Source organism: Nematolebias whitei, chromosome 7 (assembly GCF_014905685.2).
Source record: "Nematolebias whitei isolate Nwh7 chromosome 7, NemWhi1, whole genome shotgun sequence".
Taxonomy (NCBI): domain Eukaryota; kingdom Metazoa; phylum Chordata; class Actinopteri; order Cyprinodontiformes; family Rivulidae; genus Nematolebias; species Nematolebias whitei.
The window spans coordinates 5,233,317-5,249,626 of record NC_056504.1 but is presented as its reverse complement, the minus strand read 5'-3'; the positions used below and the strand labels follow the sequence as shown (position 1 = coordinate 5,249,626).

The 16,310-nt window shown below is 42.1% G+C and overlaps 1 protein-coding gene and 1 pseudogene across 1 annotated transcript in view; both read left to right on the top strand.

The window, feature by feature from the left end:
* Positions 1-2,891: 2,891 nt before the first annotated feature.
* LOC119411657 (neurofascin) overlaps positions 2,892-16,310 on the top strand; it is a 96,634-nt gene continuing 83,215 nt past the window's right edge. Inside the window, exons 1-5 of the mRNA XM_037678560.1 lie at positions 2,892-2,961; positions 7,867-8,008; positions 12,719-12,843; positions 15,754-15,798; positions 16,031-16,132. Coding sequence (XP_037534488.1) covers positions 2,922-2,961; positions 7,867-8,008; positions 12,719-12,843; positions 15,754-15,798; positions 16,031-16,132 — 454 coding nt within the window. The 5' untranslated portion in view covers positions 2,892-2,921. The remainder of the gene's footprint in view (positions 2,962-7,866; positions 8,009-12,718; positions 12,844-15,753; positions 15,799-16,030; positions 16,133-16,310) is intronic.
* LOC119411658 lies at positions 11,556-11,926 on the top strand (annotated as a pseudogene).

The window sequence follows — 16,310 nt, the reverse complement described above, 5'->3', positions numbered from 1 at the left end:
GCTGCTATCACCAACATGTAGTTTTCAAACATTGTTAGCCATTTTGAAAATGCTATTGCTGGTTCCCCTGGGCATGGCATGAATGGAGCAGTTAAAGGCCCAGAAATAGACAATAAGCAGACACGTGAATCAGCTTCGGTTCTCCTCTTTCAGTTTCGTGTCTCCTCCTGCCTCCCTGCATACAGCATCTTTTTAAACATACAGTCTTAGAGCGCCCACTGGTGTCCTTTTTATGCAAAAGCACAATTCAATTTCAGTTCATTAACGCAACACATTCATCTTGAAAACAACAAACATTCTCTATTCAAATCCCTCAGAGATGGGGGACATCAGAGTGCTGCTTTTGTTTATCCACATGAACTAATGCTTTTAGTGTTAAAATAAAGCTCAGTCTGATGTCAAGTGTTTAATCGAACTCATTGTACAGCTGGACAAATGAACATTTTGTTCAACAACAAAATGAGATCTGATTTGGTTATCATTACAGTTTAAAAGTTGTTTGAGAACACGTGACAAGCAAGAACACTTGTGTAATTTAATATTTGTCTGTGTTATTCCTGTCTGGAGTCAGCTTTAGGCCAGTGGTGCTCCAATTGGTCAAAACACTAGACACTGCCACAGATATACAGGCACTTATCAATGTGTCAGTCTGTGTTCCATGCCAGAGATTTGAACTAAGGTCATTTTATGTTGAGAACAGACAAAGCTGTTTTGGTCAAACGTTGTTAATGACGATATGTGCACCCTCATGTAGTACTGTGAGATCTGGCAAGAAATGATACTACTGATCGCAACGATGACTCTCAACTACAAATATAGCTCCATAGCTGTAAAACTTTTTGTGTTATAAGCTTTAGTTGGCTAAGGTTGATGAGCTATATGGTGGCCATCTTTGATTGGGTTGACTTCAAATGTTAGTTTCAGATGTACAGCTAATTTCTTTGACAGTTTCATAAGTATTTCCCCATTGGTTCATGAGATATTTGCTAGTAGACAGGCAGCATTGACTCCAGTTGTTAATAGCAAAGTTTAAAAATCTATTGTTCAGAGAATGTGTTGGGAATGACTTTCAGGTGCTAAATCTCCAAATTTGATCTGAGTTTCTGACAAATTAGTTGAGTTGTAATTTTTGTATTTGCAGAGGTTACTTTGCTAATGGTACATGGTAAATGGACTGTACTTGTATAGCTCCTTTCTATCTGCTCAAGATACTCAAAGCACTTTACACAACAATCTGTGCCTCATTTACCCATTCATACAGCTCTATACTAGATCTCTACAAAGATAATTGAACAAATCATTCTAATGAAACTGATCAGAGCTTTAGCTCACCGATGGGACACACATCAGTCAGTCAGAGTTTCTTTACTGTCATTCGCACCACATGTGGTACATGTGGTGGAGCGAAATTATGTACACAAGGTCCCAGTTACATCCAACAATACATAAGAAAAACATTAATAAGATCTAAGATATGAACTAAGAAAAACATCAACTAAAAATACACTAAAGCACTAATGGCATAAAAACATTACGTTGAACAGTGGAAGCATTGAGGGGTTCAGTGTCTTGTCCAGGGACACTTCGGCATGTGACTGCTGGTGGATTTGAACCCCCAACTCTTGCGTTGGTGGACGACTGCTCCAACCACTCAGCCACAGCCGCCCATGGTAGCCGCCTTGAATGAGAAACCAGCTAGAGGACCTGACTTAACCTTGTTGGATTTTTCTAGCTAGTTTATTGAGCATGAACCTTATTGCTATTTTGAACTATTTTGTCCATGCAACAAAGTTCATGCTCAATCATCCAGGTACCAAATCCAATAATTCTCAGTCGGGTCATCTGGACAGTTTCTTTTTGATAGAGACGTTTCGCCCTCTATCCGGAGGGCTTCATCAGTCAGAGGAGTTCCAGTAAACTGTTTCCTCACAAAACAGTAAACTCCTTAAGTGGACCAACCTGTTTGCTGGAGCTAAGATGGTTTCTGCGGGCCGACCTGGTGGACCTACCATCTAGGTAGGTGGACTGACATGCTGTGGTGTTAAACTCCTCTGACTGATGAAGCCCTCTGGATAGAGGGCGAAACGTCTCTATCTAAAAGAAACTGTCCAGATGACCCGACTGAGAATTATTGGATATTTTGGCCATGACTGCCTTAAAGAAGTTGACGGGGAGAGGGCAGACTCGAGAAGCCATCTGAGCATCATCAAACTGGATGACCCACTATGTGAAGGTGCTATTTATAAGATTGAGTCTGTTGTGGCTCCTTGACTGATGAAGTCTTTTGGATGAAAGATGAAACATTTAAACAAAAATAAAACATCTAGAGGACCTGACTTGACTTTGTTGGATTTTCTACCTGGATTATTGAGCATAAACTTTGACATCTTGAATGGTGTTGACGCCAAAAGTCAATCAGTTGTAAATTTTTATCTGGATTATAAAAAATAAAACAAAACCAGCTTTGCATTCAAATATTTCAGGTTTTGTGGAAATGTAATTCACCAACTCTTTTGTTGCAGACATGGTTCCTACAATGCTGGGCCCCAAAAACCAACTCATAAAAGTGACCAAAAACAACCGGACCTTCCTCCACTGTCCGTTTTTCGGCTCTCCTTTACCTGTGCTGCGCTGGTCAGAACCAGATTTTCACTTTTACAACAATATCCTGATTTTGTTATTTTCTTCCTGCTAAACAATTTTTTTTTTTACTATTTTGTTATAGTCATTTGTAATTAAGTTTGTTTTACCAGGACATCATGTTTTTATACTAAATTAATGTTTTTCTTTGAAGGTTTAAGAATGGACAAGGCAGTGGGCTAGATGGAGGCCAATACCGGGTTTACGTCAATGGTACCCTGGAGATAAAACGTACTCGAAAGGAGGACGAGGGCATCTACACCTGTGTGGCCACCAGCATTATGGGCACTGCTAATAACCAGGTTCGCCTGGAGGTCAAAGGTCAGATATTATATCAGTAAATCACTGTATGTCATTGGCGTACAGCTTGTTGTATCAAATATTTTAGTAAACTTGTTCTGCAGGGTCCAGGTCATACAGTCTTACCTGCACAGTGTAAGAACAAAGACACAAAACCTTCATCAAGCAGGTGGACTGACACGCTGTGGTGTTAAAATCTGAGCGAACGTGGATAAATAGTGTAGACAGGATTACATTCAGCTCGGACAAACAATGCCATTAAACTCACATCTGTAAACAGTGAACAAAAATTAGTCTACAATGTATCCCTTGCCACAAACATAATAAAAGGGGGCGATCATGTAAGTACCTGTGTTTGTGTGCGCTTGTCCCCACACATTGATATTGTTTTTTTAACATTGGACTCAAGTGCTACATTATTTCAACAGTTAAATCTCAGTGATACATCATCCAATCTGAACCTGAGTTTTTGTGCTTCATCAGTGAGCACTTGTAGACACATTGGTATTGTTGATTCATGACATCACTTAAGCCCCACCTACTCAGAGAAAAAACAGTTGATTATTGGATGACACTTCCAGCTTCGCACTGTGTAAGATATTAGACTGAAACTTTGTTCGCTAACTGTTGATTATCACACATGACATGTTGAAAAGCATAAAGGAAGCGCTTGTCAAACATTCACAAAGAAACAGGAAGTCACCATAACTCATGTCTGGAAGGTCAGATTTCGCCTATATGTGTAAGACCTGCAGCTGGACAAGTAACGACATGGACGGAAGGCGATGTCAAAGATTCGGGAAAGGGCCCCATGGTGAACACGTGCGGGATTGACACAAGAGCGTTCGCGATGGCGACTGGGTGGACTAGCTGGAGCTCCCGCGGTCGCCGTAAGGCCGGAGCGGCGCTTTGCTGCGAGGGCCTCCAATGCTGCTTGCAGCTTTAATTCTTCTTGACACTTTCAGTATTAGGAGATGCATCACACCCAAAGGATTTGGGGAGATAAGAAATGTGCAGTAGCATAAATTTTGTGATGCCAGTGAGGCTGGGTTTGGTGCTGTGTTGTATCTTAGGCTATCTAATAGCAAACAGGAAGTGTGTGTTGCCTTTGTTATTGGTAAAGCGAGGGTGACGCCATTAAAACAAGTCACTATACCATGACTTGAACTTGCTGCTGCAGTTTTAGCTGTTCATCTGGACAAAATGCTTTCAGTACAACTTAGACTCAGTCTGAGTGAATCAGTCTTCTGGTCTGACAGCACAACTGTCCTGCCATACATTGCAAACACAACAGCACGGTTTAAAACATATGTAGCTAATAGAGTTTCTACCATTCATGATCTTACAAAAGTTACTCAGTGGAGCTGATGTAGCCTCTCGAGGCTTGAAGGTTGGACCTTTTTTAAAGTCTTCCACCTGGATCAGTGGTCCAGAATTCCTCACCAAACCTAAGATTCAGTGGCCTGCAGTGATATAAGAAATACCTGCATATTTGGAAGCTGGTCCAGAGGTTAAAGATCAGGTCCTGATATGTGCAGCTGTGCTGAAAGAAGTGTGTCCCATTACTAAGCTGCTAATGTACTTTTCCAGTTGGACAAAGCTAAAAAGATGTGTAGCATGGATCCTGAAATTAACAGAAAGGCTGCAAACAAAGAAAAAAGAAGTTGTTGGACGCACACTGTGGAAGTAAATGTGTGCTAAACAGGACAATAAATTGGATGCTCAGCTCACAACTGATGATCTGTCCACAGCTGAGGAAGCCATAGTGAGCTTTGTGCAAAGAAAACCTTATGGTGATGAAGTAGCTGCCTTGAGCTCCAGTATTGTTAAGAAGTCAAGTCATCTGTACAAGCTTGATCCTGTTGTTACTGATGGTCTGTTGAGAGTGGGCGGCATACTGAGCAAAGCAGCATTACCAAAACATCCTGCCATTTTACCAAAAGAAAGCCATGTTTCAAAGCTCATTCTTCAACAAATACATGAAAAAGTTGGACACAGAGGAAGAAATCACATGCTTTCTACCCTTCGACGTCAGTACTGGATCTCTCATGCTAATTCAGCAGCTAGAAAGATCATCAGAGACTGCATGGTGTGTCAAAGACAGCGACAAAAGCCAGGTGAGCAAAAAAGTCTGAGCTTCCCATTAACAGAATCACAGCTGATCTTCCACCGTTTACTTATGTTGGTGCTGATTATTTTGGACCAATAGAAGTGAAGAGAGGGAAGGGTATTGTTAAAAGATATGGAGTTCTCTTCACATGTTTAACTTGTCGTGCAGTTCACCTCGAAGTGGCACATTCTCTCGACACAGATTCCTGCAGGAGATTCATCTGCTGCAGAGGACAAGTCAAAGCATTCTGGTCAGACAATGGAACCAACTTTGTCCGCTCAAATCGTGAGTTAAAGCAAAGCCATATTGGAGCTAAAACAAAGCAAAATCCAAAAATGTTGAGCACTGGACAGTATAAAGTGGATTTTTAACCCCCCCATGGGGTCCAACATGGTGGTGTATGGGAGCACCTGGTGCAGGAAATAGAGTATTGTGCTCTATCACGAACCAACAAGTACTAGATGACGAAGGCTTGCATACAGTTTTATGTCAAGTGGAGGCGATATTAAATGATCAGTGGCCTGCAGGCCTCCAATCACACCTTCTTCTGACGATCCCAATGACTTGGAGGCTCTTACTCCAAATCATTTGTTCCAGTTAAAGGGTAATCCTGTGCAGCCGCCAGGTTGTTCAAAAGGGAGGACCTGTATATTCGGAGGCGATGGAGACAAACCCCAATACATTGTAGACCTGTTCTGGAAAAGGTGGGTGAAAGAATATCTCACTATCCAACATTTTTCAGTCAGGTCATCTGGACAGTTTCTTTTTTTTTGTGCTGAAACGTTTCGCCTTCTATCCAGAAGGCTTCATCAGTCAAGGAAACACACAACAAAACTGATTATTTCCCCAACAGCTTACTCCAAAGTGGAACAAACCATTTGGTTGGTGTTAAGATGGTCTCTTTGGCATGCCCCCTCCTCCATTTCCGGCCCTCTTCCTTGTTGACAGTCATGTCAAACTGGTTTAATATCTCACTATGTTGCAAGAACGACAGAAGTGGAATAAAACTTGCAGAAACTTTACCATTGATGATGTGGTACTTGTTGTCGACGAGGCTGCACCAAGAAATTCTTGGCCCATTGGACGCATCACAGAAACCACGGCAGATGCACGTGGATTAGTTCAGCGTGTTCGAGTCAAGACAAGAACAAATGAGCTGTCAACAAAATATGTCTCCTGCTGGAGGCTGTATAGAGACAACAGTAAGTGTTTGTCTCCAACAACTGAGCCAAGTTCTGGAACCTCTGGCTCTGCATTTACACTGATACTCATTTACTGACACGCTGAACATCTCATTATGCAACATACACCTTTTTTACACACACAGTCCATGCACATGGACAAGAAAAGGACTTGAAACCATAGAACATTAACTGTTTTTACCTTTTTTTTTTATCTAAAAAGACCTATGTGAACTAAAAAAAAGAGAAATTGGATATATTTTATGTATAACATGGATTGCTACATACAGTAAGTTGATGTTTAAGTAAGCTATTTGAAAAAAGAAAGCTATTGAAGATCTAAGTCTGCTAATGTTAATATTGATAATGCATTTAATAATGACCACTTATGCAGATATTAGATGTAATTCTTGTTGTACAGGAATTAGGAGCCGGGATGTTGTGGCCATTTATGTTGAATTTTTGTAAATCATAAGTTCTATCAATTTAGTTTTTCCTTGGGCAGTTAATTATATATTTTAGTTAACTTGGAATCAAAATCTGCAATTAATTTTTATTATGGAATTGTTTAGATTACTTTGGTAGCTTTTGCACGCGCCCATTAATTAAAGAGATTAAGATCACACCATGGGGTGTGGTGGAAAGTCTTTTGTTTGTCAAATGTCCTGTGTGACGAGGGGAGGTTGTAGAATGATTTTTTGACCACTTTTTGAACTTTTAAGATGATATTAAGTTAACTTTTGTTTTCATCCAAGTTGTAAGAGATTTTTTTAGTTATTGTTTTGTCCATTTTTTTTTGGGGGGGGGGGGGGGTAAACTACATATATTTTTCAAACAATCAAGTTGGAAGTGCATTCAAGAAACTGACCACCTGTTGCCGCACATGGCCTTTCTTGGAATATTGTGGTTTGGAACTTAGAAGGCCGCGACAGTCCCAAACAGGCCTTCAGCTTCACCAGTAGGCCGCTGCGCTTACCGCGGCGGTGGCGTTTACGTCCGAGAGGTGGAAATGGGGCGCGACAGAGTTGAGCTGGGATCCGCGACAAAAACGGGGGCAAAGATTTATGCACAGCATAATCCAATTTTACCAGGTCTTTGGTCAGAAGTTGAAGATCTGGTAGAATTAGACATTCGTACACCAATAGAGAGTTGACATTATGAGCAAAAAGTGACAGGAACAACACAAACACACAAAAAGTTGACAGCGACTGGCATCAGGCCATATACACAGGCGCCATCTTCATCAGCTTCCATATGACAAATATGACATCATCAATGTTATTTTACTGGTTTGACCAAAACAACTCTAACTATGGAATGAAAGGCTGCACGGGTTACACATTCCTTAAGCAATGCCAGTTTTAATTTTCACTCACAGTTTGACCTTTGGTCCAATGTTGGTTCCTCACGGTGTGTTTATTGCTCCTTTTCTTTAAACACATAAAGTATAAAATAATTGGTCCCAAATGGCTGTTTATGGCTGCGTTCAGGGCCTTGAAAATGACTAGTTTAATCTTTAAAAAAAAAGAGTGTCTTCTCTCTGGAAACTAAGGGAGCAGAACAAATGAGAAGACTCTTGATTGTCTGAGTTCACACAATGAATTTGTACTTGTTTCTATCTTCTCTCTGATTCAGAGCCTACTCGGATCGTTCTGGCTCCCGTGGATCAGTCGGCTGTCAGGGGTTCCACAGCTCGCTTAGAGTGTAAGTCGGAGTCTGGTCTGCCCACCTCTGTGACCTGGACCAAAGACAATCAGCCCCTATACCTGGGATGGAGGTAATGGCACCATCACTTATCACAATCTTTAACTTCATCACATCATTAACTTCACGCAGACTCTCTCACTGGTACATTTTCATCTTTAAATCACTTCTTGGTCTGCTGCCTTCATTCATCTCCTCCTACATGTCTCTGTGTGAGTGCAGCTACAGCGTGCGCTCTCAGGACATTATTACCTGCAGTGTTCCCTCAGTGAGGACTGAACTAGGCAAAAGGGCCTTCTCCTACTCCGCTCCTGTTTCCTGGAATATCTTGTAAAAAGATTTGAAGCTCTCGACCTTTGACCTCTCTAAGTGGCTTTAAGAATCTGTTGGACTCCTGGCAGGGACCAATGCAGACATGTTCCTGTTTTTAGTTTTCTACATTCGCCTTATGATCTAGCTGTTTTTGTTACTTTTTGTTTTGCCATCTTATTTGTAAAAAAAAAACAATTTGTATGCCTTTTATAATTGTCTACTGTTGTTGCTGTTGTCCATTGTTGTCATCTTTCTTTGTTGAAATCAGGTCTCTCTTCTTAATGAGTCCTCGAGGCTCAATGGGATTCACCTGTCTAAATAAAGGTTGAATGAATCACAAAACACAAACACAAAATGATTATAACTCAACCAATTTTAGAGCTATTAATTTCAGATTTATTGCGATAGTAGCTGAAAGTTGTCAGCACATGCTCAAATGAGCTTACGGGGCCCATAAGACCTATCTGTTTTTAAACTTTTCCATTAACTATACAGGGCTTAAAGCGCTCCGACCATGGGCCAGATGTCCGGCTTGAGAGAAAGACAGCCCGCCAGTCCGCTTTAACTTAATTTTAGTTGATAGACATCCAATCACATCGAAGCTCACGTTGTCTTGACCAATTACTAACAGGAAGGCGGGTCGTAGAAAAGCAAGCAAGTGTGCGGCTTCGCAGTCAAATCAAATGCAGAAGATGGAGTTTGTCCCACCGGGATAAAATATAGTTTTACTTGAGAAACAAGTGGTGCTCTGCCTTCTCCATAACAGGAGGCGATTTCGTCTCCTACTCAAGTGTCTGGCGCCTCCTACTCTTACTGACGATGTGTCCCCGCTTTGGAGCGAATCGAAGTGCAGACACGTGGGTCAAATGACCGATTTCATTCTCTCTAGCAGGAAAGACACAGCATCTCAGCAACTTCCTTTGAATTTATTTCAAAACTGCAGATTTTAAACTACACAGCAGTTTTTAAATTGTGTTGATAGGTCAAGTAAAATCAGAGTTGTTATAAATAATCCATGCCACATCTTTTTTCTGAAAATGGTCAAATCTCAAGCACGTTACAGCGAGAAGCTGCAGCCCCCCCTCACCACCACCACTGAACAAATAAACGCCCTCCCCCATCCTTTCTGATGGAGGCTCCAAGTTATTTGTCAAACACCAAATAATCTACAGGAAAACTAAGAAAAAGACGTGGAAGTTGAATGGAGTTCAGTGCGTGATAAAGTCAGCGAGATCGGGGGTGAGTCGGTGGGTGATGAAGAGGATGATCATTTGTTTTAGAAGAGGAAGAGCGGACCGAGCCCAGGTCTGACTGCGCTGAGGAGGGGGTCCAGAACCAGCATCAGTTCTGAGCTCTGGAGAACAGAGGAGGATGTGGACGTTGACCCAGAAGGAAGACTAATGGAGAATAGTACACTTTTAAGAATATTACAGTAAAATAAATATTTTATAAATAATAAAAAATAATAATGTAGAGGTTTTAAACAAAAGCCATACAAACAGTAAAATGAAAACCATTTAAATTAGATATATTTATTTCAGGCTGACAGCTCTAAATATGTTTTGTTTTTTTGTTGAGGAAATATTTAAAACTAGTATTTATTTAATTTAATTTATTTATTTTTGGATGTCTGTTGCAATTTTTTTTTTGGCACATTTTTTTTCCCCTTGTCCTGTCCGGCATGTGACACTCAGAATTATTGTCTGAGTGTCAAAGTGATGCCCAACAGATTTACTTTCACAAGCAGGCTGGCCTTAATGCTCCACTTCATATATAAATTAAATTTTATTAGAATTTGCTTTGGGCTTGTTTCAGAAAACAAGAAAAATAAGAAAAAAAGCAGAAAAGTGAGAGAAGGGTTAAAATGTAAAGAAGGAGATAGGAATAGAGGAGAGAGAGAGAGGGATAAAGAGAACACAAATCAACATCATTGAAATCTGCCTCTAGACCTGCGGAAAGAAAAAAAAAAACAAGACAAAACCGAGAAACCACCACAACAAGCAACATATATAATGATACTTGTAACATTAGAAAGTATTTTATACAGTACATGGTAATACTAGATGTATTTAGTGGTCTCCACAACCCAACTGAGTGTGTATCTGATAAACAGTTTATCTGCTTGTGGAGCGGCTGTGGCTGAGTGATTAGAGCAGTCGTCCTCCAATGCGAGAGTTGGGGGTTCGAATCCACCAGCAGTCAAATGTAGAAGTGTCCCTGGGCAAGACACTGAACCCCTCATTGCCTCTGATGTGTGTCTCATTAGTGTATGAATGTGATAAAGCTCTGATTAGTCTCTTTAGAATGATTTGTTCAATTATCTTTGTATAGATCTAGTATAGAGCTGTATGAATGGGTAAATGAGGCACAGATTGTTGTAAAGCGCTTTGAGTATCTTGAAATAAGATAGAAAAGCGCTATATAAGTACAGTCCATTTATCTGTGCGAGTATACTCATCACTTTAAGGTTTCTCCATAAAAATGTTCAATAGTGGATGTGGGGACCCACAGACCTGTCCTCACAGGACACGATGGTAACACAGGGAAGACCGGAGCCACAGATACCCAGCGGTCCCCAAGCCCGGAACTCCGGGAGTCCCCCAACAGGGACACCCGCATCCCCCAGAGAGAGATGCAAAGGGAAGCCCCGGGCGATCCCCAGCCACCACAATGCAGAAACCCCAGGAGGCTGCAGCGACGAGTCCACAGGCCCCGCCGGCAACCCGCCCCTCCAGAGTAGATCCGGCCATGGACACCGAGCCCCAAGTCCTGAGGTCATACCACCCCCCAACAGAGGCCTGACAGAGCCAAGGCACCCAGGCCCCCGCAGGCAGCCACCAGGGCGGGCCCGCACAAACCCCACCACCCAGCCCCAGCTGCTGAGAGCCGCCAATGCACCAGTGACAGGGGGGCCCACCAACGGAGGGGAGCGCGACAGAGGGAAGTAGACCCCACATAAAATGGGGGCCCAAATTGATCCAAGAGAGGGGACCACTCGAGACACAAACAGGCACACAGAGACAGCCGTCCATGCGCCCCACCCACCCGACAGCGACCGCAAGCCGGCCCCAGGCCGGGGGCCAGAGCAGCAGGGAGCAGCAGCTGAGGAAGGCCGGCCCAGCGCACCAAGGACCAGGCACACCAACAGCCCCACACCACAGGCTCGGAGAAGCCCCAGCCCCCCACATATGCCCCCCCCCCCCCCCGCGAATGTCACATCAGGCAGCCAGCACCCCGTCAAAGTGAAGCCATGCCTCCAACCGTTAGTGGGCTGCTGATATTCATCGTTGGAAATTCCGACTCGCAACATGCCTGAATCTGCCAAGTCTACGCCCAAAGAGGGCTCTAGAAAACTGTCACCAAGAACACCGGCAAAGGAGGCAAGAAGAAGTGAAAGACAAGGAAGGAGAGCTATGCTATCTACATCTACAAGGCCCTCAATCAGGTCCACCTTAATACTGGCATCTCCTCCAAGGCCATGAGAATCATGAACTCCTTCATCAACACCTTTGAGCGCATCACCTCTGAGGCCTCCTGTCTGGCTCACTACAACAGGTGCTCCACCATCACCTTCAGGGAAAACCAGACCCCTGTGTGCCTCCTGCTGCCCAGGGAGCTGGCCAAGCATGCTGTGTCTGAGGGCACCCAGGCCATCACCAAGTACACCAGCTCCCAGTAAACCATCTGCAAACTGATTTTAATAAAACTCTACAAAAACAATCATGGGTTTACATTTACAACTGATTGAGTTTCAAAGTCAACTCAATGTCAAGATTGCCTCCACAGCCAGATGACCTTAGGGAAAACAAAATGATTATAACTCAGCAGGTTTACTGACATTCAGCTAAATTTTAGTATGGTGGGTAGCTGAGAGTCATCCTCAACATATACTGTACTTTGAGCACAAATACATCTCATGAGATCTATCAGTCATGCACTATGATTTTTATAAGTTAGACCAAATGACTATAACTCTGTCCCTTCTCGTCATAAGATTAATAGCTTTTGCTAACAAATAAATAATGTTTGAGTGATTTATGAATTACACACAATCACTTCTTCTTCTTCTTTTGGCTGCTCCCTTCCTCAGGGGTTGCCACAGCGAAGTCGCATGAAGACTTGCCAATTATCTTTACACTGGATGCCCTTCCTCACGCAACCACAGACCATCGAGCTACCACAGCCCTCTGTGTGGAGCTGCTATCTCGGGTGCCCGGGGGAGCAGATGGTGGGGGTTAAGGGCTTTGCTTAAGGGCCCAGAGTGGGGCAAATGAGAGTGGAGGCACGTGTGGGTACTTCACCTTTTTCACCGACATTTTTTATGTTGTCGGTACCGGGAGTTGAACCGGCGACCTTCCGATTACAGGCCCACCTTCTCTAACCTCTGCGCCACCACTCCCTCACACACAATCACTAAAGATTAGAATAAATTAGTATTCAGTGGTTAACTTGCAGTCTTTTTGTGTTCCAGACTCAGGAAGGATGAAGCGTCCCTGACCATCCCCAACGTTAACGAGGGTGACGAGGGCCTGTACACCTGCACCGTTACATCAGAGATAGACGAGGACTCAGCCTCAGCCCAACTCACTGTGTTAGGTACACCAGATTTTAACTAACAAAATACAATTATGTTGACAACACAACTTGAGAAATAAGTGGGGCACCAACTTCAATTTTGGTGTGTGGCTACAACCAGGTGTAAGAAAGGACCATTTCAACTACGCTCATGTCTCTGGTTATGTCCTAAACTAAGAGTATTCTGGGAGGAGATATTTGACGCCCTTAAGGTAATTTTCAGAATAGATGTTCAAAAAAACAACCTCTAGTGGCAGTATTGGGAGAAATACCTAAAGGAATGGATGGGAAGGCTGACAGATACCTTCTGAACATATTGCTCACAGCAGCATTGAAATGCACAACCATTAGATGGCTCAAACCAGAGCCTCCCACATACAGAATACGTGGATCCAAAAAGTTTGGGACATTTATTTGATGGAGCAAATTACATACTCTTTAAGGCTTAAAAAACTCATTTTTACTACATGGTGGAACTCAGTTATGCCTTTATTAATACAATGATGTGCTTAGAGTTCTGTCTTTTTGCACTCTGTACACTTTCATGCTAGAAAAATAAAAATACCACTGCAAACAGGAATGTTTGGACTGTCTTACCTCAGAGGGGATCCCCCCCCCCCCAAAAAAAAAAAATATTATTGAATTTTTAGCAGTTTGAACAAACGCAGCTCAAACATTCTGTGAGATGTAAATGGACTGTACTTATACAGCGCCTTTCTATCTTATCAAGACACTCAAAGCACTTTACAACAATCTGTGCTTCATTTACTCATTCATACAGCTCTATACTAGATCTCTACAAAGCTAATTGAACAAATCATTCTAAAGAGACTAATCAGAGTTTATCACATTCATACACTGATGGGACACACATCAGAGGCAGTGAGGGGTTCAGTGTCTTGCCCAGGGACACTTCGGCATGTGGCTGCTGGTGGATTTGAACCCCCCAACTCTTGCATTGGAGGACGACTGCTCTAACCACTCAGCCACAGCCGGCCCAATGTAGTAAAACAATGATAGTGTTACTTAAACACCGTGTTCAAACCAAATACCAAATTAAAATAACAAATACCCCCCCCACCACCCTGAACCCCACGCAACCAAACACAACCCCCACCCATCACATCCATACTGAAGTATCAAATACAACAGTATATCTACATTTGGAGAATTATTTGTATTTAGGAACTGCAGTGCTAACCTCCTCCAGTCACATGCACTTTCTTCTGGCATGTTCAAATATACATAATGAAGGGGTTCCAGATGCACGCAAACAAGTCTTGTTTGCCCTTTAATGCAGATGTAATATTTTCCAGACAGATAACATCTGTTGGATCCACTGGTTGACAGACGGTCTATGAGTCTTTTTTCAATATGATATACATCTTTTTCCATTGAGCAAACTTACATTTATAAATGTTCATTCATTTTTAGTGTAGTTATGTTTTTCTGGATACAGTCCAAACAAAAACAACTTTGGATCCAATATCATTTGTGTAGAGATGATTTCCTCAGTTACATCCACCACCTTTTTCCAAACAGCATGATTTTTCTACAGTACCACATACAGTGAGCCAGAGTCCCTCTGTCTTCTGTACATTTTGGACATGCATCAGGTATCTCCCCATTAAACCTATTAAGGTCCACTGGTGTTATATGAACCCGCGTTAACCATTTGAGAATTGGATCATTTTAAGACCTGTTTTGATGGCGCTAGTATGGGCTAATGTACATGCTGCTTGCCAATCTTCCTCAGATAACTCAACTAAATCTTCCTTCCAAGCCTTAAGTCTATCATAAGATCCTTTCTGTTCAGAGTTCTGTCTCTTTGCACTCTCTGTCCACTGCAAACAGGAATGTGTGGCCTATCTTACCTCAGAGGGGATTTTATTGATTTAGTTATGTTCTCTCTCTCTTTTGTTAATTTGCTTTTATTGTTGTACTCATTGTTCTATTATTACAACTGCTAGTAGTGTCACTACTGCTATTTCATTTTCTTTTGTCAACTTATAATGTGGAATGTATATAGCTGTATGCTATAGAAAGAATGTAACTATGAAAAGTGTTACCACTTGTTGTTCTTGTCAAATAAAAAAATAAAATAAAAACAAAGTTTAAAAAAAAGGTCCTTTCAAACATTGGTTTGCCACATCAAAATCCAAGATGGCTGCTGCCATCTTGATTGATATGATGGATCCTGGAGAGTGGAGGGAGCAATTTTATCTACCATCAGGTGTAATGGTGCAGCCAGGGGGTGGCCACCCTAGATTCATTTTAGGCCACCCCAATCATTCGCAGAAACTAAACTTTTAAGCAATAGAAATAATAAGAATATATGTATGTACATATGGAGGTCTTCATCTTGGATTTTGACTTGGCAAACCAAGTTTCAATAGTGACTCTATTTACACCTAGATGCAGCCACACGCTTTAATGGAAGTCGGTACCGTTTTTATTTTTCTTGTAATCCAGCTCACAACATGCAAAGACGGGCAGAGGGAGGGTATTTCAGTTCCCCCTCTTTGATTTATGATGGGGACGAAAACACCACATTTAGAACAAGGCCAAGTGAAAGAGACTTAGTTTTTCTTTGGACCTGTGGTCCTCCATGATGAGACACATTTGTCATCAAAAAATAAGAATAAGCTTTTAAATGAATAAAAGCTTTAAACTTGTTGTATTTATACCTCTGTAAAGCAGGTAATACAGAAACTTTCTTCAACCTGATGCATGAATGAACGAGCATTAATAAAACGTCTCTTCACACCGTGTTTATAACCATTTTAAAATGTATGTTGACTTTGACTGCCAACTCTTTAAAGTAGTTTTTCCTCACAGTGACCTGTTAACTGCTGTGCTTCCTTCCTGTACACTAACCTGTAACCACTAACCTGTATACCCACTTCCTGCTCCTTGACCCCACCCCCACAGAGGAAGCTTCTCTCAACCGCACAGTCTCTAGTGCCTTACCTCCAGGTAAAACTTGGCTCCGCTCAAAGTCTCTTCTGTCTTTACTTTCTTTTTGAAAATATATAGTGGAATTTTATTTTATGCACAGTGAATATAATTGATGTCATTAGAGCTCAGAGTCATTTTGAGAGGAGAAATTAATCTGGTACCTGATGACTAAGAGTGTTTAGTGACATGCTCATGGTTAAATGCTTGTGTGTTTGACAACCCAGTCAAGCTGTTATTTATTTCTCCACAGGACGTCCAGAACCACCGATGGATCTGGACCTGTCGGATCCAGCAGCCCGTAGCGTTCGTCTTACCTGGATCCCTGGAAACGACAACAGGAGTCCCGTCACAGGTCACTTCTCTTGTAATTCTCTTTCTGCAACCTGAGAGGTGCAGTAGATCAGTGGTCGATGAATTCTGAGGCTGCAGGTCTGAGCCCAGGTCGTGTCAGGAGCAGCATCTGGCATAAAACAGTTTCCAGATCTTTCATTCGAGATTGCTTGTTATGATGACTCCTGCAGAAGGAGGCA